We start from the raw sequence: 22,392 nt of genomic DNA, 5'->3' as shown, positions 1-22,392 counted from the left end.
GAATCATCGTTGTGCAGTTCTAAGTTCCGTGTTTTCTTTGTGACGCTCTATAGTTTATTGTGCTTTGGTCGGCATCTTAAGTTTTACTACTGAATTCTGACTTAATTTTAATCACTTAATGATAATGACAATGGACCTTAACATATTCGAAATTCCATGTAGCTGAGCGAGGGAGGGACCAGAGAATCACCAAAGAAATGGCGATCGCTCTCGGAGTAGGCGGAGACCATGCCGACTCCAGTCAACCTGCGTTATCCATAGCTCTCTGGCACTCTCCAGCACCGACATGATGGCCGCACCCTTCCAAGCCACCATACCCGCATCCATGCCTTTGGTGAACACATTCACCTCGGTGCCGGGCTGCACCTGCAGGCTGATGCAGCTTTGCAGCCAGGCGGCCAGGCCGGGTATCTTCACGCTGCTGCCTACGAGCAGAATGGAGCCGTACATCTTGCGCTTTGTCTCGTTGGTGGCGCAACGGCCAATGGCCTCGAGGACAGCTTGATCCAGTGGCATCACTTGACCCTGGCCGTACTGATACACTCCATTCGCAGTGTCAGCGAAATGCTTTTGCGGATGACCGACGCTGGGGCTGCTGGTGTTGTGCACGGCGACGCCGTTAGAGGAAGGCTCATCCTGATCGACCACATTCAACTCCTCGTCATCGGCTGTAATGGGCGGTAGGGGGCGTGGCTGGGCGAGAAGCTGTGCAACGATTGGATCTGCTGCACGAGCGCCATTCTTTCGACCCGTCTCCCGCAGATACTCGGCATCGAAGCAATCCTCGCAGTCGTACTGCTCCTGGGGCGGCTGCTGTGTGAAGGCCTTTCTCGCCTTGCCCGTAATGTTCAGCAGTTCGGTGTGAAAGAAGGCCAGGGGGGCCATTATGGCCTCGTCGCCCACCTGTAGGGTGTAACGCAGCCACTGACCATTCTGTTTCCTCAGATGGAACTGCTTCTCCTGGGCCCCACACACTTTGGCATTGAGATGACAGAAGCGCTCCTTCAGCTTGTCCATCAGGCGGGCATCAACATAGCTGTCCTGGACACTGCACTCGCGGTAGGGGAATCCACACTTGCGCAACAGCATGAGCAGCACCTGGTTAATGTCACCGCCGCCATACTGCAACCGTACCCGCGAATTAAGCTGGGAAATGCCGTCCTCTATGCAGGCAATAGAGGTCTTCTGCGCGCCAATATCCACCACACAGCCGAAGCCAATACCCGCCCCATAGGTGGAGGCGACACTGTCCTGTACCAGGAAGCAACGCTGGAAGCCGAGACGCTGCAGCAGAAGGGTCATAAACTCACGCAGATGTCGCCGCACATAGACATCGTTGACCACCAGAACGGCCGAATGGGTGCGAAGATCGCGCAAATTAATCTTCAGTCGAGCCTCCAGTGCGTACGACCATATCCGCTCAATGTGCTGCAACGTACACTACAAGAAGGGCAATCGTTGACTATTGACTGTGCTGGCCAAAGGCTGACTCTAGGCTTACCTGCAGAGAGCCACCTTTCTGCTTGTGTACATTCAGTTCTCCCCGCTGGATGGGGAAGTGGATGTCGTAGTCGCGAGCATCGAAGGTGCTCAGCCTCAGGATCTGCTCATCGAAGAGCACCGGTGCGTCCCGGTCCAGCCACTGCCTGTTCCGCTCTTCGCTTAGATTACCAGGCGGCGGTATCTTCTCGGCCACACTCTTGCGATTGAAGTGGGCCAGCTGCTGCGGAGGCGTTGCCACGCGCAACCGTTGTTTGTCGTCGATCACACAATTTTGCAGTATGCGCGACGCGATTAGTCGCTGCTCCTCAAACTCGACCTGCAGTTGTGCGGGATTTATGTTGTCCAGCGACGGCAGCATCGGGTCATGGTAGGGCCAGTCGCCCTCCTGGTGCTTCCGCTTGTAGGCGACCGCATGGAGCATGGTCAGCGGATTAAGGTCACAGGCCCGGCCAATTCGCAAATGCTGCGACCCCGGATGTATCACAATGATTTTGGGTGCATCCAATGGCTGGACCTGTTGCGATGCCTGCAGGCGGCCGCTGCTGGTGCTGCTGGCGCGCGACCGGCTGCAAATAGTTTATTCATTTTCTGATCCGCTGGATGCCAAGGGAATCGTGCACTTACTGCATAATTGATTCTTCTGTGGTTGGGAGAGGGTAGGTGAAGGCTGCCATGGCCTGAAGAAGAAATTTCTCACAGTTTTCGCCATGGCGATGTCTGCTTAGCGATGGGACTGTACTCGATACACACGAGTATAGCACGTCAGCTGGTGCCTTGTGAGCCCCGGTGCAGTCGATAGTTGCCATCAAAGCTGTCAATTTTAGCGGTATATCCTTTTCTGTCATAATTTAAATGTAAGTTCAAGTCCAACAGGAGTAAAAAAATCAAAATGGGAGACATGTCAATGAATTTGGGCTTAAATTTGACCCGAATCACAGAATTGGTAATGGCCCTACACGTACTAAACGTTCCCATAGACGCTGACGATTTAGATGAATACCACCATCAACTCCAATATAATATCATTGGTTTGAAGAATTATGGGTTTCGCTGCTAGCGGTTATCTTATTTCTTATAAGATATGACGAGTGAGGGTTATAATCGGTTATTTTTCAGCTGTTCAATCTTGAGCAATATTCATTGATCTAACAGGCTTGGCCCCTTCAACTGGCTAGTAAATATATAGTGGAAATTAATTATGGTCTCCATACACATACACATTAAGATATGGAAGCATATAAGAATGCCGAAATCGGGGAACAACATCGAAACCAAAGAATCATTCCAAAACGTATTTTGTTTTTACCATTAATACAATGCAATATGCAAATATTGTATGACTGAAAGACAACGAAAAAACTTGACCAAACACAAAGTGTGATTAAGCTTTGTCTGTGACGTATTTCCTGTATTTTAACGTATTTTTACTTGTCATGGCTGCCGGTCGACCTCACCATCGATATTCTGCAGCAACTATAGAGATATCGATACAAAGGAAAAGAGAATTCGTTAGTATATTTACGGTATATCGGTATATAGTGGTATATTTTGTCAATTTCATCAATCAATTAAATTTCATTTTCAATGGTATATAGAAATCCAGTAAAACCAAGTGTTTTAAATAAGTCAATCAAGTAAAAACTGATTCATCAATCGGATACAATTATGTGGGCAGATCTAAGGGGTTTAGTTAGCCGGCATTATTCAACGAAATAAAGAAATTGAGCAATTGGAACGATTTTTCTCTTACGTTTTATTACTTTAATTTGTTTGACTTTTTTCGCTAAAATCTTTTTTTACCCAAAATACAATAAAAGCAAGTGGTTAAAATAAGCCAGTTAAGTAGAAAAATTATTCATGAATCGTATAAAATTATGTGGGCATAGCTAAATGTGCTTTATAGCTAGTAATATTCCACGGAAGATCAAAAACGAGGAATATGTAAAATAGAACTTGAATTCGTCAGTATATTTACGGTATTTTTTTTAAATGAGACGGTATGTTTTGGTATATTTCTGAGGGTCGGACCATATATTTGATCGACAATATCAAGGAAAAGAACGTGGTTTGTATCAGAATTTCCAAAAACACCAGACATACACGGCCCCAGAAGTTTCTGTTGTGAAATTAAAAGTGAACTATTTAGAGATATATCAGGATCTGATTTCCGTGTCTGTGTGCATCCGAAATGTCGCAGTTCACGTGCCTCAATTGTGATGCGCGTTTCGCCACCGCTGAGGTGCAGCGCGAGCACTACAAAACAGATTGGCATCGCTACAACCTGAAGCGGCGCGTGGCCCAGCTGCCCCCGGTGACGGCGGAGGAGTTCCAGCAGCGCGTACTGAGTGCACGCAGTGCCACCGAGATGGCTTTGGAGGAGCAGAAAATGAGCTCTTATTGCAACGCCTGCCGCAAGCAGTTTAGCAGCCAGAAGGCCCACGACAATCACCTGAACAGCAAGAAGCACAAGGAGTGCCTGGTCAGGTTCGAGCGGCAGCAGATGACGTCCAGTGCCGGCAGCAGCAGCACAGTTTCGGCCTCTGTCTGCACCAGGAGCGTGGTGGAGCCGCGTCCCCATCCTGCTCTGGCGGCCGCCGCTGCTGGAAAGGGTCGTCTGGCGTTCGCCGAGCGTGCCAAGCAAGTTGATGGCGAGGAGGACGATGAAGTCGACGATGATGACTTTGAGGATATCGATGAGGAGGAGGTAGGTGTTTTTTCTCGGCGGCTAGCGGCCATAACATTCATCCTCTTTTCCATTTCTCGCCCACAGGTGGACTCGGATGAGTGGGACAAGATACCTGAGAATCCGTTGACAGAGCGCGATTGTCTCTTCTGCAAACAGACTAGCGAGGATATGGTAGAGAACTTGAAACACATGTCCGTAGCACATTCCTTCTTCATACCCGACACCGAATTCTGCACCGATCTGGAGGGTCTGCTCTACTATTTGGGCGAGAAGGTGGCCAATTATTTTGTATGCTTGTGGTGCAACGATCGCGGCAAGACCTTCTACTCCCTGGACTCTGTCCGCAAGCACATGGTCGACAAGGGCCACTGTCAGATGCTGCACGAGGGCGTGGCCCTGGCCGAATACGCAGATTACTATGATTACAGCGAGAGTTATCCAGATAACGTGAGTACATTCTTTCCTATCCTTTCCTGCTTTCCGAGTTCAATGTCCCCCCCCCCCCCCCCCCCCCCCCTTCTCCAAAAAACAGAAAGACGGCATGGACATCGACGAGGAGGTAGTGCCGGATATGCTCGACGGCGATGAGTACCAGCTGGTGCTACCCTCGGGCGCTGTCATTGGCCATCGATCCCTGTTGCGCTACTATAAGCAGCGACTCCATCCAGAGCGCGGCGTTGTCCTAAAGAAGTCCGACCGCAAGCTGCACCATGTGCTCAGCGAGTATCGGGCCCTCGGCTGGACCCAGACACAGCAGAAAGCAGCGGCCAGCAAGGCACGCGACATACATCTCATGAAGCGTGTCCAATCCAAGTGGCAGATGAAGCTCGGCACCAAGGCCAATAAACTGCAAAAGCACTATCGTGCCCAGATCCTCATCTAAGTCACCGACTAGAGCCAGTCAGTTCCCCTTGTCCCACAAAATCTTATTCCTTTGGAAATGAAATAGTGATGATCGTTGCTGGTTTTTTTTTTTTGTTTTGCTTAAATTAAGCATACAGTTTTCTTTTGTATATTACTAGCGATTTCTCTTCAAAATAAAATTACATAATTTAAATTAACAATTAAATATAGTTTAATTTTGATTCGTTTATAGTTTAATGTTATGTCGTTATGGTTACAATTAAAGATTTAATTTAAGCATTAAAATTAGACCAAAAAAAATAATGGGTTCTAAAAACGCATTTCCAGGGGGTTTCCACGCAGTTGGAAGCAAGACGACTGCTGGGAGCGTTTTTAGAACGTGTGTGTGTGTACGTGGGTGTGAAGTGACTAAACCATATTTGAGTGTATGTGTGTGGGTGTGAGGGTCAAATTCAGCTAGATTTGTTATATGTGTGTGTATGTGGGTGGATTTGTCCCACGAGTACTGGAGCAACTGTTCTTTGTGGATCGTGGGATATAAGCTAGTCTTATATTCCACCACACAACCGTTCTTCTACACCAGACAGTAGGTGTGCGTGTGTGTGTGGGTTTTGTGATAATGGATGATTGGCTGCAATAAATAGCGGTATTTCTGGGCAGCGGGACAATGAGCGCTCCACGCCACGACAGAACGGTGGTGCACAAAAAAAATAGTATTACATATTAAAAGACGATAAGGGATAACGCTTTAGGCTAATGTATAACTACAGGATTCTTTTGAACACATACGCCCACCATTGGCGATGAGGAAGAGGCATCGCTGCTGGCACCTGTCGCCGAGCCGCTGCTGTTCCCGGGTGCACCAACGCCCACACCCACACCCCCACCCGCACCAACAGACCCAACGACATGTCGTCGCTGGCCTGCGGATTGCATGGGCATGGGCATTGGCATTGGCATGGGCATGGGCATCGGCATTGGCATGTGCATGGAGGACATGCCGCCCGCGGAGGAGGAGGACGTTGACAACGGCAGTTGCAATGGCAGTGGCAGTGGCTGCAGCGGCAGTGGCATAAAGGCGGACACGGGCACAGGTACCGCAGTGGCGGCGGTAGCTCCCATCGATGCCGGCCCGGCTGGCCCGCCAGCCGCCGACGCACTGATCACACTGGAGTCAGTCATCATCAGGTGAGAGGCGGCCGCGGCAGCAGCAGCAGCTGCGGCCGCGGCCGCTGACATGTTCCCGTAGTAGGGCAAGGATGTTGGCGCATAGTTGTTCGGCATCGGGAGCAGGGCCGGCACACGCATGCGTCCGTTGGGCGGTGGGGGCGGCATCACCTGGCCATGCGGCGGATCGCAGTCCATCGGATGCGAATAGCTGTTGTTGCTGCCGTACATGTGGCGGCGACTGTTACCTCCGCCACTGTTACTGTTGCTGTTAATGTGGTTTAGGCTATTCAGACTGTTACTGTGGCTGCTGTTGCTGTTACTGTGACTGCTGTTGTTGCTGTTACTGTTACTGTGAATGCTGCTGCTGTTGCTGCTGTGGTGGCTGTTGTGGGCAGCCAGCGCAGACTGATGGCCGGCGGTCTGCAGACTGAGGGCAGAGAAGTTGTTCATGGCGCTGGCCGCGGCATTTGAGTGCATTAGTGCATGCAGACCTGTGAAATAGAATGTCAAGAAGAGAACTGTGAGTGCCAGTTTGTCGACAGATTAACAGAGGGATTAGCATGGTCATGTAAAGCCCCCGCAGGAGCGGAACACAACTGTGGGGGGATCTGAACATTTGGATACCCTTTCTCAAAGATTAATTCTGTGTGTGTTTTTTTGTTGATTATATCATAAGTTTTTATTGAAGGTTTTTTTCGCTTTTTTTGTTTGTAATTTTCCTTTTGTTTTTTAATTTTTTATTATTTTTTTGTCTGCTTTAGTTTTTTCTTTTTATGAATTCCTTTTCCTTACGGTTGTCTTTTTTTGGTAAAGTTCCCGTTTTGGTTTTAATCATTAATAAATTACTTCGTACACGTTAAACTTAAACCATCCGCTGCGGTCTGTTTTCTTTATATTATATAAATGCCATACATGCCTATGCATGCAACTGTGTGGTGTATGTGTGTGTGTGTGTTTGTGTGTGCTTCTGTTTGTCTCGTCATCTGATGTGTTCTGTCGTTTAATTTTGTTTCTATTTAAATTTACGTTGCAATACTGTTTCGTTGAACATTCGCCTGTTCCGGTTCTCCGGCAAACAAATGCATTAAGTTGTTAGTCCTTTCTGTGGCTGCTGCTGCTTTTGCCCTCGTGATGTTCTTGCACTGCAAGCGACGTCCAAAACGTAAAGCTAACATTCTTTCTCATCTGTGAAATGCTGTTCTGTTCTCTGTTACTGTTAAGCACTTGCTGCTGCATTGTTTGGGCTGTGCTTAACTGTTACTGTTACTGTTACGATACTGTTACTGTGTCTGTTCTTTCAATCTGTCACGCTCTTTCGCTGGAAATTCGCAATCTTTCTTGTGTCCGTCTGTTTCCCAGTGGGTGGCTGTGTGTTTGTGTATTTTTGTATCTGTAAACTTGCCGACTTATAAACACTCCTTGCAACCGGTTTCTTTTTGTTTTTGTTTAGTATTTTACATAAGATTCGTTTAATTATTTCTCTCTGCTTCGTATTTAAATTCTTGAATTGTGTTCTCTCGGGGGCTAACCACTAAATTGTTAATTAATCTTTACGGTTTATATGTATTTTTCGTATCCTCACATCCTTCGTATGTATGCGATCGTTCTGTCTCTGCTTCTGTCCTGTCTGTCTGCTGTCTGTCTGAATGTGTTTACAAATTAATTGAGTTGTGGTTTTGTTTTCTTTGTTTAATTTTTTGGGTTTTCGCTTTGTGTCATTTTTGGTAATTATTCGCATAATTATTCATAAATGTTATATATATATATAGATTTATGTATGTTAAATTTTATTAAATGCTAAAGTTCTTCCTTTTAGTACGTACTGATTTTTCATTTGTTATGCTTGCTATAAGTTTTCTCGTTTCGCATTTGTTTCCTTTCTTTTCATTTTGTGAGTGTTTTATTTTGTTGTCTTTTCTTCGTCTTGTGTGTTTACCAAACGCATTTATTCTCTCTTTTATTTTCTTCTTCTGTGAATTTTGCTTCGTTTTTTTTCTTTGCTATTTTTACATGCCTACGTTTTGCCTCATTTCGATTCTCCATTTTTGTATGCTCTCTTTTTACAAACTATGATTTGTGTTTGGTTTTCAACTCGTATTTTGCATATACTATATAATCCGCATTATCTTTATTTTATTCCGCCTTCTCAATAAAAACTTGTATGTATATATTTATATATACTATATGTATGTATATATTTACCGTTGAGAGAGTGTGGGAGTCGTGTGTGTGTTCGTGTGTCAATGTGTGTGTGTGTGATCATGCGGGAGAAAGCTGCCAACATTCGTGGGCTCTGTTAAGCATACTACTCGTAACATAACAGTCTCTGACGTCCGTCTGTTAACATTGCTTTGCGTTAAAAAGAAGGGGCAGTGTAAGTGGGGGTCGAATGTGCGCTTTTCGGTTGCGTTTCGTTATCACAAATAAGAGCGGCCTCTGTCAAGACCAGCTGCAATGTATGCTTTAGCTTGTTCGCTCACTCAGTCACTAGTTCGGATTACGCTCTTCCGTTTATCGATCGTTTAGTTCGAACCTCTGACTACAGAGTGACAAAGAGAGAGTGACGAGACTGAGAGCGAACAGTGCTGCCATCTGTTTAAAATTCTCAGTCTAAGAAGGGAGATGAGTGAGTGTTTGTGTGTGATTGAGTGTACAACTGAGGTGGGGCGTGTGTGCGTGAGTGGGAGGACAAAATGTTTCGGAAATGTGTGTTTGTGAGGGGGAGGACAACAGAGGTTAAGTAGGGTGTGTGTCTGTGTTGTGTCAGGTGTGTGCAGTATTTTTTTTACAAATTGATGATCCGTCAGCATTCTGTATAATATACATATATATATGTATATACATATACACACACGTCTATATAAATACACATAAATATATATATAAATACATATACGTATATATATGTGTGTTTATATGTTTTCAAGTAAGGGAAGTATGTATATATGTATGTATGAATGAATGCTGCTGCCGTTCCGTATGTTTATTATGTTATTGCATATGTATTAACCGTTCTTTACTCATACATATGTATATCCACTCGATTAAATACTACTGCAAATACTGCGCACACACATATCGATCGTGTCCCGTACGTTCCTATATATACTATATATAACTATCGCTTTTTTCCTCCACCTCTCGCACTCTTATTAAAGGAGTTGTGATTTAACCGTTAATATACTCGTTACTGTATCTCGTTACTCGTTACTTATGCATATATATATTTATTTATATATATTTATATATATGTATGGCAGTCATTAAGAAAGTCGTTAAGGATTCCTTTTTTTTTTTTTTAGTTTTTTGTTTTTTTTTTGCTTATTTTTCTTCATAAACTACACGACTATTATTTCTCTTCTTTCCTATATTTGCGTCTCTCTACAATTTCTATACGCTTAAAATCTAAGTATCATTTAGGCCCTTTTTTGTTTTTGCGTAATTCGAGTTGATAAAAAAAAAAACGTAATTATGTGAACGTTAAACATTTAACACACGATTGTATTTCCTTCTTTTGGAGCGTCTAAAATGCGTGAGCATACACATTTAAATATTTATATTCTATAAAAAAAAAAATCGAATAAATAAATAAAAGAAACGCACCGCACATACTTTTTTTTTAGGAAAAAGAGTTGTGGGTGGATGAATAGAGATAGAGAGAATGTGAGAGTGAGTAAGTGTGAGAGAATTACACACAGAGAGATTGAGTGAGATAGAGGCGCTGCTGAGAGAGTGAGCCTCTTACACTATTTACAATTGCTCTGGCTCTGGGCTCTCTCGCCAGCGATCACACGCTGTTAATGCTACCCGTATGACTACTGCTTCTGCGTCTACTCCCACTGCTGTTTCCCATCGCTACTTCGCTCCGCTGTCCGCTGCCTGATCGCATCAAATCATTCGGCGGTGGCGCCTCCTTACTGTGAATGTGACTGTGGAGGCGGCGGCGGTGGCGGTGGCATCCTTGTTGTTGCCGGCGATGATCCTGCTGAGGCTGATGCTGTCGCTCCAGTTATCGGTCATCGGCGTTCATCTGTGTTATCAGTATCGTGTTTGTTGTCGATACATTTCGATTTTATTTGAATTTGTAAGACGCGCGCGTGTTTGTTAGAAAGAGAGAGGAACATACAGATCATTGTTTTTTTTTGGTATTTCTCTTTTGTTGCTACTTTTGTCACAAAGAATTGACTGTTTGGGGGTTGCTTTCTACCATTTTATAATCATAATTATAATTATAGAACCGAAACTAAAAACTAAAGATAAATCATACGTTTACATTTAGATGTATGCTTGAGAGATACGGTACGAGTACTGGAGGATAACTAAACATTGGAAATCGATCAAAAAATACAAAATCATAAGGAAAGGCACGTGGCACAGTCACAAAAAATGAAACGAAAGACCCGCTCTAAATGGGGCAGCTACAAAACAACAGCATGATTGATGGAACAATGATGATTGAATGAATCAAGTGAGAGGTGGGGTGAGGGGGGAAGGAGGATACTCCTTCCTACTAGTTCTACCACTCACCATGGCTATGGGCATCCACCACAGACGTTGACGACGATGCACCGCCCGGACCCGCCAGTGGCAGTGGCAGGGACATCGGCTGCTGCGCCGCCGCCACCGCCAATCCAGAGCCAGTGCTGCCGCCGCTGCCGTTGCCACCACCGCCACCGCCGGTTGTTGTCGTTGAGGAGGTGGTGGAGGATGAACTGGCCGCTGCCGCAGCTGCCGCTGCGGGCGCTGAACTGGCAGAGACGGCACTGCTGCTGCTGGTGCTCGCACCCGGTCCGCCGCCACCACCACTGCAGCCACCGCCGCCGCTGCCACCGGCCCCGGCATTCGCTGTGGCACCGGCGCCACTTGTGTTGGTCGACTCGTCGGCGGTGCGCTTGAAGAAGTTGTGTTGCAAGGCATAGTACGGTGTGACGCGCGTCTTTGGGTCAAAGTCCAGCATGCGCAATATCAGATCCTTGAACTTGAGATAATCCGACACCGAATGCCCGGGCTCATCCAATCGCCTACCACCCGGCCCGCCCGTCTCCACGCCGAGTATGTCATGGAGCTTTCGCGATCCCGGGGGCTTGTATTTGCGTCCATTCTGGTTCTTCTTTAGAACATAGGAGCCATCGGTGACGATCTTGTCAAAGAACTTGCGCGTCTTGTGCGCCTGATCGAGCAGATACTTGGGCGGCATGCCCAGAACCTCGACAATCTTGTTCATCTGATCGACCTCATTGCAGCCAGAGAAGAGCGGCTCGCCCGTATGCATCTCAACCAAAATGCAGCCCAGCGACCACATATCGATGGCCAGATCGTACTGTATGCCCAGTAGCACCTCTGGCGATCGGTAGAAACGCGACTGGATGTAGTGATAGATCTGTAAAAAAAAAATATAAGAATATAAGATGAGAGGTCTCTGAATTGTGCGGGGGCTCTACAGCGCCACGGCTCCACTTACGCGCTGTCCCAGCTGGCAGGAGCTGCCAAAGTCAACTATCTTTATGGCCGAGCGCTTCGGGTTGCATAGCAAGATATTCTCGGGCTTCAAATCACAGTGTATTATGTTCAGTTCGGGCGTGCTAAGGAACAGCAGCGCCGTGCACAGTTGCTGCGCAAATTTACGCGTGAGGTTCAGCGAGACGCCGCGGAAATTTGTGTTCCTAAGCAGATCGTACAGGTTGTATGAGAGCAGCTCGAAGACCAGGCACAGATGGTTGCGCCACATAAAGTGACGCTTGAGCTTGACTAAAGAATTGGGTTTGTTCGATTAGTATAGATGTACATATTGTGGCGAATGCTTGAGGAGATATAACCATACCGATATAATATTTATTTTCAGCATCCGCACGATTCATCATCTCGAGCAGCTTGACCTCGATTTGTGCCTGATTTAGGAACGGTTTCTTATTCTTAATTATTTTGATCGCCACATGACATTGCTCCTCGTGATCGTAGGCCTTCACCACTTGACCGAAACTGCCCTTGCCTGAGGTACACAAGAAATGGAAGAAGATATAGTAGATATAGCAGATGTAAACAAGTTTATACGTACCGATCAGCGAATCAATCTCATAGCGATCCAAGAACTTTTCACCATTCTTGATTATATAATCATGATTATCATCGTCATAGCCATCGTTATATAATTTGCGCTCCTTTTTGTTGGACGAATCATCGTCGCCCTGTGTTTGTTGGGCTCGTCGCTTCTTTTTCGCATAGTATACCTAGACAAGAACGAAAGATGCAATTTTATTGATAGTCATCATTGGAATTATACTACTGGCGAGCAGCTCTCCTAAGCGAACCATGCCCAACGATAGCTATTGGTTGCCAATCGATAATTATCGATATCATGGAAAAAACATGGCAATCTAAGCTGGTTTCCACCATTACAACTTTTTATATCGTTTAATCGATATATTCCCAGAGGTATTTTCCCTGTTTTCCCTTGGAAAAGGAAGAACTTGTCTTCCAATGACCATTCAATCCATCCAAGACGATGAAAAATGTCTTTGGAATTGATTAAATTATCGTTGTGTGATTAATCGTTTCCATTTAATTCATTTTCCTAACTCGCACTTAGATAATTGATCGATATCCATCAAGAAGATGAACTATACATTGGTATTTATCGTAAAAGAAATACAAAAAAAAAGCCCCGCATGCAAACACGCGATTTTACTGGATGCAAAGTGTGGCAGAAACGCCCCTGTTAACACTTCGATAACTGCTCCACTGAGAGCGAGTGCTCTGCTACACGTGGATGGGGCAGGGCCAGAGGCAACGGCAGGGATTGGCACGGAACGGCACGGCACGGTACGGCATCCCATTCAGGCCAGTTATCCCGTTACTTCCACTTCATCAGAGACAAATGTAAACATTGCCCCCCCGAACCGGCGGCAGCGGCGACGACGCGACGGCGTGTGCTTCTGCCTCAACCCACCGCCGCTCTTCCATCCATTGGGCAGCGGCAAGAGCAGCAGAGCAGCAGAACAGAGCACACCACACACACAAAAAAAAAAGGAGGTTGCGCTTGGAAAAAAGTTGTTGCTAACGCGGCAAGCATGCGGCGGTGCGAGCGAGACGTCCTGCTTTTTAGTGGAGGGCCCTTCGCAGGTCCTTTGCAGACCGCCGCTGCGGAGTAGCAGGAGCAGGAGCAGTAGCAGGAGAGCGGCTAGCGTTGGTGAAGAGAGCGAGAGCGCGTGTGCTGTGGCGGGATGGGAGAGTTTCAACAACGCCTAAAAGCTGGCTGCACGGACCATTGCATGGAGGTATGTCTCTACTCGTTGAACAACCGAGAGAGAGAGAGCAAACGAGAGAGATAGCAAGCGAATGCTCTCCAAAAATGGGTGTATGCTTTTGCTTTTGCTGTGGCAATGACGTTTTTTTTTTGCGGGGCAACAAAAGCCGTCGTCGGCGTCACAGTTAATCTGCAAATGACTGCCTCTGTCTCTGCCTCTCCCTCTCTCGCTCTCTCTGTGTGTGTTTGCTGTTGTCTCCTAAGTAGAATGACGATGCATGACGCTGCACTGCACTCGCGATGATAAAGGCTGGTCACACTAATCCTGTAACGACGTAACGGGGCATTAGCTCCGCTTTACACCTCGGACAACTGGCTGTCCCCCTCACTCTTGTAGCTCAAGCATATTTTGTACTAAGCAGCGAGTTTCCATTGATTCTGTTCCGATTATTCAGCGATTCCCGACCCTCGGGCAGAGCTGTGGCATTTTTCATCGATTCTATTTAAGGGCCACACATTTTTCAGGATTCAGTTTGATTATTCATCGATTTTTCATACATTTCTAGTCGATCTTTCATCGATCTAGCGCCCCCTAAAATTGTAAATCGATTGTCATCTATGACTATCAGAAAATATGTGAGTGATCGATTGACTTCTATTCTGTTCCGATCATCCAGCGGTTCAGGCCACCCCAAAATGGGTGTGTGATTTGTCAACGATTATATTTGATCATTAATCGACTGTCATAAATATGGTGGAGTTTCTTTGCCTCAAAAGTTCTCCTCTAGAACGAACGCCAAGGAAGAGGCTTTCGCGTTTCGTCCTACGTCCAGATGGAAGGACAGGAATCCACGCCAAGGACTACCACAGGTAGATAGGTCATGGGTTGGAGAATGAAATTATGTATTACCACGCACCCACGTACCAAATGGTGTGCCCCAAACCATCGCTCACGGCTAGGAATTGGGTCGTCGTCGTCGCTATCACATCACACAACTGTGTATATGACACATGAGACATGACAATGCCTTTGCCGGCGTGCGTTAGCAGTTTCCATGTGGAGCCATGTGTCGCCGTCAGGCGCTTTGTTTAGAACTTTTGGCAGAAGGCAGCAAGAAGCGAGCAGCGGACTGGCAGGCTGGATGGCTTTCAGGCGGTAGAAGGTGGAAGATAGAAGGTAACAGGCGACACACAGTTGCGTTGCGTGTCTCTTTGCGTCTTTGTGGCTGTTGTCAACGTCTTCTCTTCCCACGTCAATCGAAGCGCAAACAAATGCGACCCGTAACGGGGTCAAGGACAAACGTACGTATCTTTAGAACACACCGGCAGACACAATATATCTGTCAGCAGATCTGATTCTGATCGAAGTACTGCTAATATCATAAAAGCCAAAAGGGAAAGAAGGAAAGAAGATGCATATGCAGATGGATGGATGCCAAGGTTCCGTCTCGTCTGGCATCAGATCGTACACGAAATACACACTTTACATATGGCAGTACTCACCTCGTTGATGTGCTTATAGGTCTTTATCAGATCGACGCTCAGCTTTCGTAATGGTCCTGAAGCGGGATCACGAAAGTGTGCGGGAATGCGGGCCTGCATGGCACGCACCTCCGACGAAGACGAAGGACTAGGGTGCTTTTGTTGGGAAAGAAAAACGATAATAAATTTAATTAGATCTCTGTCAAATCTACAATCTTCTAATTATGTACTATGTATCTAATCCGAAAACGGATATCGTTTGGCCTTGGTTTTGGAAGGAGTGGGACCACAACATTTTCACCTCTGGTTGGCTACGATATTGCTTTTCGTCAACGACCATTCGTTGGTAGTTGGCTTATATAACCGGAGATCCAACTTTCAGTCGTAGGTGTGGTGGAATGCCTTCACAGATTCGTTGGCATCGCAAACTGTATCGATCGATTTGTATGACACCAAGTCGCTTGGTCCACATTTTTTGCTGCCAAAATGCCTCTTTCTGCCAGCCACGCATGATTTATGCATTTTGTGCGTGCGAATCAACGCAGACAGTATTTTAGTGGACAGGCACTTCTCCATCGGCTATATCTAATAATTGTTTGCGGAAATGTGTCACCGGATTGATCTTTGGTAGGAATCTTTCAACATTACGAAACAGTGGCGATGATTTCAAGCAAGCCTTGACCTCATCGGCTTAAGGGAGTAACTAAGTCCCACCGAATTAGACCTTTGGGTGTTCTGTTTAACGCCTCAAGCGACTGTTTGTGTGCCATAGTGCATTCATCGTAGAATGGTTCAGCACTATCCATAGAATATTCATTTCTGTCTCCATCCAATAAAGTTTCTTCAATGCCAGATGATGCATCGGGAAATGCTATGCCATTACTTGATTCTTTCGGCCATTACCATTTGATATCAATAATTTTCTCTGTGCGTGGGAACAGCTTTAAGTATCTTTGCTGATTTTGCTCATCTCCTGCCTCTTCTGCCTGAGATTGAGAAAATTGCGACTTGCTCACACGAACACTTTCGTTATCTTGTTGGATTCGTTCGTCTATTCTTTCTACCCTACTATATCGCATGTTTCTTGCTTTATTTCTTCGATGGCCAAATGGTAGGCTTGATTTTTTTACATTTTGTATGGGATATTTTTATATTGTTCGTACAAAAATACTAAAAACCAATTCAAAAATGGCGGATGGTGGCAGAAAGGTGGAAAATAGTTTACAACATATTCTCTAATGCACTACTAAATAAACAAAAATATCTGATAGATATCGGTCGAGTCATTTAGGAGGAATTGAGCAACAAACACCGAGACTCATGATTTTTATATGAATATATAGATTATATAGATATTACGAAGATAACTATCCGCTAGGACACACATTCATCGAAAACGCACACGAGTTTCGATAAGTTGTCGATTTTACAAGTCCCATCAATGATTTTGAATGTACTTTAACTAATAGAACTGTGGCTCAAGAGAGAGATTCTATATATACGGTGCTATAGAGATCATAGAGATCTCCCTTTCTTTTAAAAAACTCTCTATAAATATACAATCGGAGTACCCTATGCGTTTGTATAATTAAGAGTTATATTTATGTACTTACGTGATGCATCACATCACGATGCGTGGCAGGCAGATCTTCTTCGCCCACAAAGCGTCCATAGAGCGGTGCATGACGCTGTCTGCCGCCGCCGCCGCCACCGTTACCACCACCCTGCGATGTGTCCACGGCAACGGTACCCGCACTGGACCCATAAGCAGATACTGTCGGTCAGAGAGAAAGAGAGCATAAAGGGAAATTATCAATGAGTGTCACGGTTGCATGAATGTATTGAAAATATTCTCTTAAGATATAATGGAAATGTTGAGATGAGTTGAGTTTATCTAAAAAATACTAGGATACGATATCTTGAAATACTTTGCAAGAATTTTAAGGAAATTTAAGAAAAAGAAAGTATGTCCGTTCGCTTATGGGACAATTGTATAGCGAATAGACGTCATTTGGGCATCATCGAGGCATTCGGTGAACTTTTTGCGATTGCTGCCTAGAATTCTATTTAAAATTTTTAGAGAATGGGGCAGGATGATACTTTGGAAACTGTTCAAAAGTGTTTAAAATTATGTTAGAGATTTCTGTAGAGGCTCCAGAAGGTCCTAAAAAGCTCATAGCTCAATTTTCGATAACCTGAAATTGTAGGGTATTCTGCACCTACCCGTATTTTAAGGCATCAAATAGCCAAAATTTGTAGGTTGTAATAGTAATAGTTTCCTCATTCTTCAGCTTCAGCTACCCGATACTCGAAGAGCAAAAACTAACTCAAAAGTGGATGTGTGTAACACCTAGAAGGAAGCGTTTCCGACCCCATACAGTATATATATCCTTGATCAGCATCAATAGCCGATAGCCTGTCCGTCCATCTTGTTTGACGCCTAGTTCTCAGAGACTATAAGATCTAGAGCAACCAAATGTTGTGTGCAGACTCCTGTGATATCACACAAGTGTCCTACAAGTGCTACAAGTCCCCACGGGGATCCACAAGTATTGGGTATTCCCAATGTTCCCGCTAGTTTGGTGAACATTTGTCAGACATATTTTATTTTTTAATTTTTATAAAAAAATCCTAAATAGTGGACAAAGTTCTGGCACTAAAAGGGAATACTTTTTGTGTGCTAAATTTTGGGGATTTTTCAAAAGTTTTCGATAATTCTGGAATACTGAATATTAACCATGATATTCTCTGAATCAGTATTTAGATCTCAGGTGAATTTCTGTGTGTATGTTTCTGTATGTTCTTATTGGTTCAATGACCGATGGGAAACGCTCTTTGGCCCCAGAACGAACAAAATGCACCTGTTCTCTCGAGAAACACACACCTGACGTACAGAGGAAGACGCTGCCAGCGGCAGCACACGAATGCTGCCAAAATGATGATAATGATGATCAGAGGAGCGAGGAAAACGACGAAAGAAGAAGGGAGAAGCAGAAGCACCAGCAAAAAGTAGAGTGTGGAAAGGCAGCAGAAGAGTCGGTACAGAAATACCTTTTACCTTCTTTAATTTTAGAACCAGACGGAACTGAAAATTATTACACAATATGCAAGCAGAGCAGACAGGCAAGAAGATCATCTCGCAGTCTACACACACACACACACACACACACACACACACACACACACACACATATGTGTAATTCTACTGCTGTCATGTGTTGCCATGTTGCCATCCTTCTCTCTCTTCTCTTCTCCTCTGTTCTGTGTTTTGCTTTGTGCATCAAAAATAGCCTCAAACAAAGCCAAAACAAAGCAAAAGAGGAGCGAGACAGTAGCATTTACTGCGTTGTTTTTTCTTTCTTTCTTTTTTTTTTGCTTGTGGATGAATGATATTGCATTTCATCATACACGAATGAAGAAGTCAAAGCTCGACGATGATTAATCGATTAATCCATCAATCAACGAAAGAGGGAACCCCTAGACGTGGAACGGAAGAAGCAATGAAGATGGAAGCCAGAAGAAGAACTAGAGATGGAACCAGAAGAAGAACTAGAGGTGGAACCAGAAGAAGAACTAGAGCTGGAACGCAGGAGAAGCTCTAAACGGGGAACCCAAAAGCACTAGCGAAGAGGACGAATGATCTAGAGATTGGCTTGCAACGCCAAGGACACACAATACGAGGAAAGGGAGTTATAAAACCGTGCAGGAAACACTTTAAAGACGGAGATCCTGAATTTCATTTGCTTACAACTGTAGGATGTTGCAGGTATTCCGTGATGTTGGTTCTGCTTCAGTGCACCGCCGCCGCCGATCAAGACATTTCCATCCACCTGATCGGCAGTCCCCCGCTGGACTCTGTGGAAGCGGGAGCCGATTTGCCGTGATCCATGATCCACATGATCATGATCATTATTAACGTAGCTTCTCACACGATGCTGGCAGCCAATTTGTGCCAAATAATTGATGTAATGAGGCGGCGGCGGCAGTGGCGGCAGCGGCGCCTCCTTCAGCATTGATAGGGGGTTTGGGTCGCGTGCAGCAAAGGGTTGCATGTACGAGGATGCATGTGATGATGATGACGACGACCAGGCGCCGCCGCCAACGCCGCCGCTGCCGCTGCCGGATGCTGTGCCAGTGTCAGTGGCCTTCTCATGTCCATTTGCAACGCTGCCGCCGTTCATTGACTGCCAATAAACCAAAGCCGTTGACATCTTTGTTTGATATTTTCACTCGGCAAAAAATATATATCCGTATTTTTACTGGGGATTTCCGTTATTTTTTTGCTTTCCTCATGGGAAGAGAGCAATACTCATTGATTTTGCGCTTCGATTCTCCCCACACAGTTCTTCCACTTTTCTTCTTTTCAAAAAGAGATTAGACCGCAGTAGAACAAAGCTCTCTGCACCTTAATCCATCCAAGGGGTGACTGATTGGGGCCACAGTTTTGTAGAAGTTACTTTAGAGTCTTTTTTGCACTTGACTTTTCGCAAGTCCGGAGTCGCGCCGCATCGCGCGATCTGCGCCGCATGAAAATTCAACGAAAACTGCGGTAATTTTCTTGGCCCCAAAGTCTTGCCCATTCGTTGTCGCAGTCGTTGCGGGATTTATTTATACGGAACAGCATTTACGTTGTCGTCGTTGTTTTCGATGTCGCTTTAGTCAGTGAGTGCATTTCTGTTCCTCTCATGACGATGATCGTCATCATCATCATCAAAAAAAGTAAGGAATGCAAGCGGTGGACTACTAGAGATCGTAGCGTTTACAACACTCGCCCAGAACAGTGTTGATAAGCTCTAAATGCAGTACGAGAGAAGACCAGACTAAATGGAATATTGCAGCACGCTTCAAAACAGTGTTGGGCAATTCTGGCCGCGTTTCCAGTGTTGTTTAAGTTACTGAATAAGTAGGGAATGCACTCATGCGCTGTGTGACACACTTATCCCTTTCAATGCTCTCTCATTGGTATTTATATATCTTAGCATGACAACAGTGTAGATCAGTGTTCTGCCTGCTGTCCAGTGTTGTTTTCATACTAATAAATTGTGTAGAAAATGGTAGAACATCAAATCTGTTGTAAAGATGTGCAGTACATCGTTTACCATTGACTTAACTTTTCTTTAGAACACTGTGCCGACTTCGATTCCAGTGTTGGGCAAGTATATTTGCATTTCGAATAATGGAAATTGTTTTTAATCGTTGTAATCATTATATCTTTTCATCTTTCTATTTGTTGCTTATTTTTTTGTTTAGCACGTTTTTTTTTCGTTGACCAGACCCTCCAGATGGCTTGCAGAGTTCCGCTTTTAGTGATAATGGAATTCCAATAATGGCAGAGACATACGAGACGGAAGTCAATGGAAGTGATTCTACAAAACGTGAAGCTCGAAAGGTGCGATGCGGTGCACCTTCCGCATTTTTCTGGGAAACAGATATGTATATTCTTTTCTTTGTTTACAAAAAGTGTAGTTTAGTCCTCTATAGAGTTACGAAACGCACTGTGCAAGCTTGTAGTGTGTGTCTGGCTGGGTCTGGCGTGCCTGTCAAAGGATAATTTTGGACTCGCGCGCTGAAACCCCAATTATAAAATGCTTATAAATAAATTGAACGTTTGCCAATCGATGGAAAGAGTTGAATGATAAATGACTTAGACACCACAAAAATAGAGGGAGAGAGAGGGAGAGAGAGAGAGAGAGAGAGCGAGAGATACACACTCGAATACACAGACAGACAGATAGTGAAGGAGAGTAGGAGAGGCTTCTAATTATAGAAATCTCTGTTTATAATATGGGGTCCCCGCGACTGCCATTACGACAAACGTCTGTGACAAGCTGTCGCTCTGTCGCACTGTCGTTGTGTCACTTCCAACCCAAAAATAGTTGACGACATTTTGCATTTGCAGGTTTTTGCATCACCGGAATGGGAACGCGGAGAGAGCGCAATCGCATCTACACAGCCGACTGCTGTTCCTACAAAATACATGATTGAAGGAATGGACGATGAATGACGCAGATGGATTCTTGGTTGGATGATGCCGTAGTGTTGTTCTCTTTCCTTTACTCATGTAACTAGTTGCAATCAATCGCATATACGGCGAGGAGTACATCCGCCTGGTGACCGCAGCAGCAAGTGGAGCGCCGACCCAGAAGGTGAGTGAGTCATTGGGGGGAATGGCGGAGGGGGGGGAACATATGGTGCCACAGCTAATCATTGCCACCATAAACACCACCTTCAGCCATCGGCTCCCCCCTTCTTATTTGTAGTTTGTGTGCACCCAAAAAGTAAATAAGGGGAAGAACTCGCCGTGCAACGCCACTGGAGTGGGAGAGAAGCGGAAGCGTCGCACAAGGTGAGTGATAAGCAAACAGTTGACACAAAATGCTAACTGTTAACGACTCTCTGGCTGAATGGGGGGGGGGGGGGGGGGGGGGGGGACCTCCCAATGCGTGACATTTCATGACTTTAAGTAGAAAATCTCTTTAAATCATTTGCGAATGCCATTCGGAGAACTCAGGGGAAAACAGGTGACAGTAAATTCTAGGAAATCTTACGATCATTTTCCATATTTACCAATAAGAAAATAATACCCATTTCACATCCTGTTTCTGCTTTCGAGATGGGCTTGGATTCGGGGGAATTAGCGGTGCATTTTCCCTGAATTCATGGTGGCGTTGCCACCTGCTTTCTGTACAGAATGAAGTTGGCTGCGCCTCAAATCATTTCGTGACAGTTGGTCCCACCCTACAGAGTTTTATAGGAACTTTAAACAAATATTGATCTGTTGTAAAGACCAGCTGGATTATGTGGAAGACTGCTGTAATTTTACCCTCACTTTTGCCCAACTGGGGCTGCTTATTGATACCTAAACATAGTATCCAAGTATTTTCGATATTATTAACTCCGTGTAAAAGGTATTCCATAGATTATTGGCTATTTATTCTATCGTGCAATACTGTTTTACAGTGGTTCTATTATTACCACAAGGCATTTGGATTTTTAGGCTTCTTATGAAGTTAAGGGTCTGTTGAGCACTGAGCACTTTTGAGCACTCCCTCCAAATGTTGAGATCTCCTTCTACAGAGTGGCAAGGCATTCACCTAGGATTGTGTTCTATCTATACATCTATGTATATTGTTATCAATTTGTTGATGGCGACTGTACTTACATTTCTGTTTATTCTTATCCATAACGCCGCCGCTATTCGTATCCTCTAATCTATACATGTGGGGGCTGATGTTTTTTGTTGGTTTACGCGGTTGAATGATTAATGAATTAGTTCTTAGATTTATCTAAATATATATATCGTGTGTATATATATATATTTTACTCTTTATATATATATAACATATGTATATAATATATATACTATATATATCTATGTATATATATTGCGTTATTTGTTCATATGATTTTGGATAAATTGAATCAAATTATGTCAGATTTTGGT

The 22,392-nt window shown here is 44.8% G+C and overlaps 3 protein-coding genes across 5 annotated transcripts; 1 reads left to right on the top strand and 2 right to left on the bottom strand.

Annotated features, from left to right (window-relative positions):
- Positions 1–50: 50 nt before the first annotated feature.
- Positions 51–2,286, bottom strand: LOC108164568 (actin-related protein 8). Its single transcript, XM_017300386.2, has 3 exons — positions 2,128–2,286; positions 1,502–2,069; positions 51–1,440 (listed from the first exon to the last, which is right to left on the bottom strand). The coding sequence occupies exons 1-3, from the start codon at positions 2,175–2,177 to the stop codon at positions 187–189; spliced, it is 1,872 nt and encodes a 623-aa protein (XP_017155875.1). The 5' UTR covers positions 2,178–2,286; the 3' UTR covers positions 51–186.
- A 1,244-nt stretch (positions 2,287–3,530) lies between these two features.
- On the top strand, positions 3,531–5,258 carry LOC108157528 (zinc finger protein 622). The gene is made up of 3 exons (XM_017289635.2): positions 3,531–4,207; positions 4,274–4,636; positions 4,722–5,258. Exons 1-3 carry the CDS (start codon positions 3,692–3,694, stop codon positions 5,070–5,072), a joined length of 1,230 nt encoding a protein of 409 aa, XP_017145124.1. The 5' UTR covers positions 3,531–3,691; the 3' UTR covers positions 5,073–5,258.
- Positions 5,259–22,272, bottom strand: LOC108157512 (serine/threonine-protein kinase minibrain). 3 transcript variants are annotated; one of them, XM_017289625.2, is made up of 8 exons: positions 22,111–22,272; positions 16,562–16,722; positions 14,970–15,104; positions 12,279–12,450; positions 12,045–12,212; positions 11,685–11,971; positions 10,751–11,603; positions 5,259–6,714 (listed from the first exon to the last, which is right to left on the bottom strand). In XM_017289625.2, the coding sequence occupies exons 1-8, from the start codon at positions 22,166–22,168 to the stop codon at positions 5,807–5,809; spliced, it is 2,742 nt and encodes a 913-aa protein (XP_017145114.1). In that variant the 5' UTR covers positions 22,169–22,272; the 3' UTR covers positions 5,259–5,806. The 3 variants fall into 3 exon arrangements, with proteins under 3 accessions (XP_017145114.1, XP_017145106.1, XP_033242218.1); XM_017289617.2 differs by lacking the exon at positions 22,111–22,272 and adding an exon at positions 18,697–19,401; XM_033386327.1 differs by lacking the exons at positions 5,259–6,714; positions 22,111–22,272 and adding exons at positions 9,427–10,253; positions 18,697–19,383.
- Between the last annotated feature and the right edge of the window lie 120 nt (positions 22,273–22,392).

Source organism: Drosophila miranda, chromosome XL (assembly GCF_003369915.1).
Source record: "Drosophila miranda strain MSH22 chromosome XL, D.miranda_PacBio2.1, whole genome shotgun sequence".
Taxonomy (NCBI): Eukaryota; Metazoa; Arthropoda; class Insecta; order Diptera; family Drosophilidae; genus Drosophila; species Drosophila miranda.
Note: the sequence above shows the minus strand (reverse complement) of the source record. Positions and strands in the feature narration are given on the sequence as shown.

What these genes read in the sequence shown, in the direction of transcription:
- LOC108164568 (XM_017300386.2), bottom strand. Translation starts at nt 2,177, where the DNA reads ATGGCAGCCTTCACCTACCCTCTCCCAACCACAGAAGAATCAATTATG. An exon ending in ACAGAAGAATCAATTATGCA is followed by an intron (nt 2,070 to 2,127) that starts GTAAGTGCACGA and finishes AACTATTTGCAG; the next exon opens with CCGGTCGCGCGCCAGCAGCA. An exon ending in AGAAAGGTGGCTCTCTGCAG is followed by an intron (nt 1,441 to 1,501) that starts GTAAGCCTAGAG and finishes CCCTTCTTGTAG; the next exon opens with TGTACGTTGCAGCACATTGA.
- LOC108157528 (XM_017289635.2), top strand. Translation starts at nt 3,692, where the DNA reads ATGTCGCAGTTCACGTGCCTCAATTGTGATGCGCGTTTCGCCACCGCT. An exon ending in AGGATATCGATGAGGAGGAG is followed by an intron (nt 4,208 to 4,273) that starts GTAGGTGTTTTT and finishes TCTCGCCCACAG; the next exon opens with GTGGACTCGGATGAGTGGGA. An exon ending in GCGAGAGTTATCCAGATAAC is followed by an intron (nt 4,637 to 4,721) that starts GTGAGTACATTC and finishes TCCAAAAAACAG; the next exon opens with AAAGACGGCATGGACATCGA.
- LOC108157512 (XM_017289617.2), bottom strand. Translation starts at nt 19,159, where the DNA reads ATGTCAACGGCTTTGGTTTATTGGCAGTCAATGAACGGCGGCAGCGTT. An exon ending in ACCTGCAACATCCTACAGTT is followed by an intron (nt 16,723 to 18,696) that starts GTAAGCAAATGA and finishes TCTGACCGACAG; the next exon opens with TATCTGCTTATGGGTCCAGT. An exon ending in ATCGTGATGTGATGCATCAC is followed by an intron (nt 15,105 to 16,561) that starts GTAAGTACATAA and finishes TCCCAACAAAAG; the next exon opens with CACCCTAGTCCTTCGTCTTC.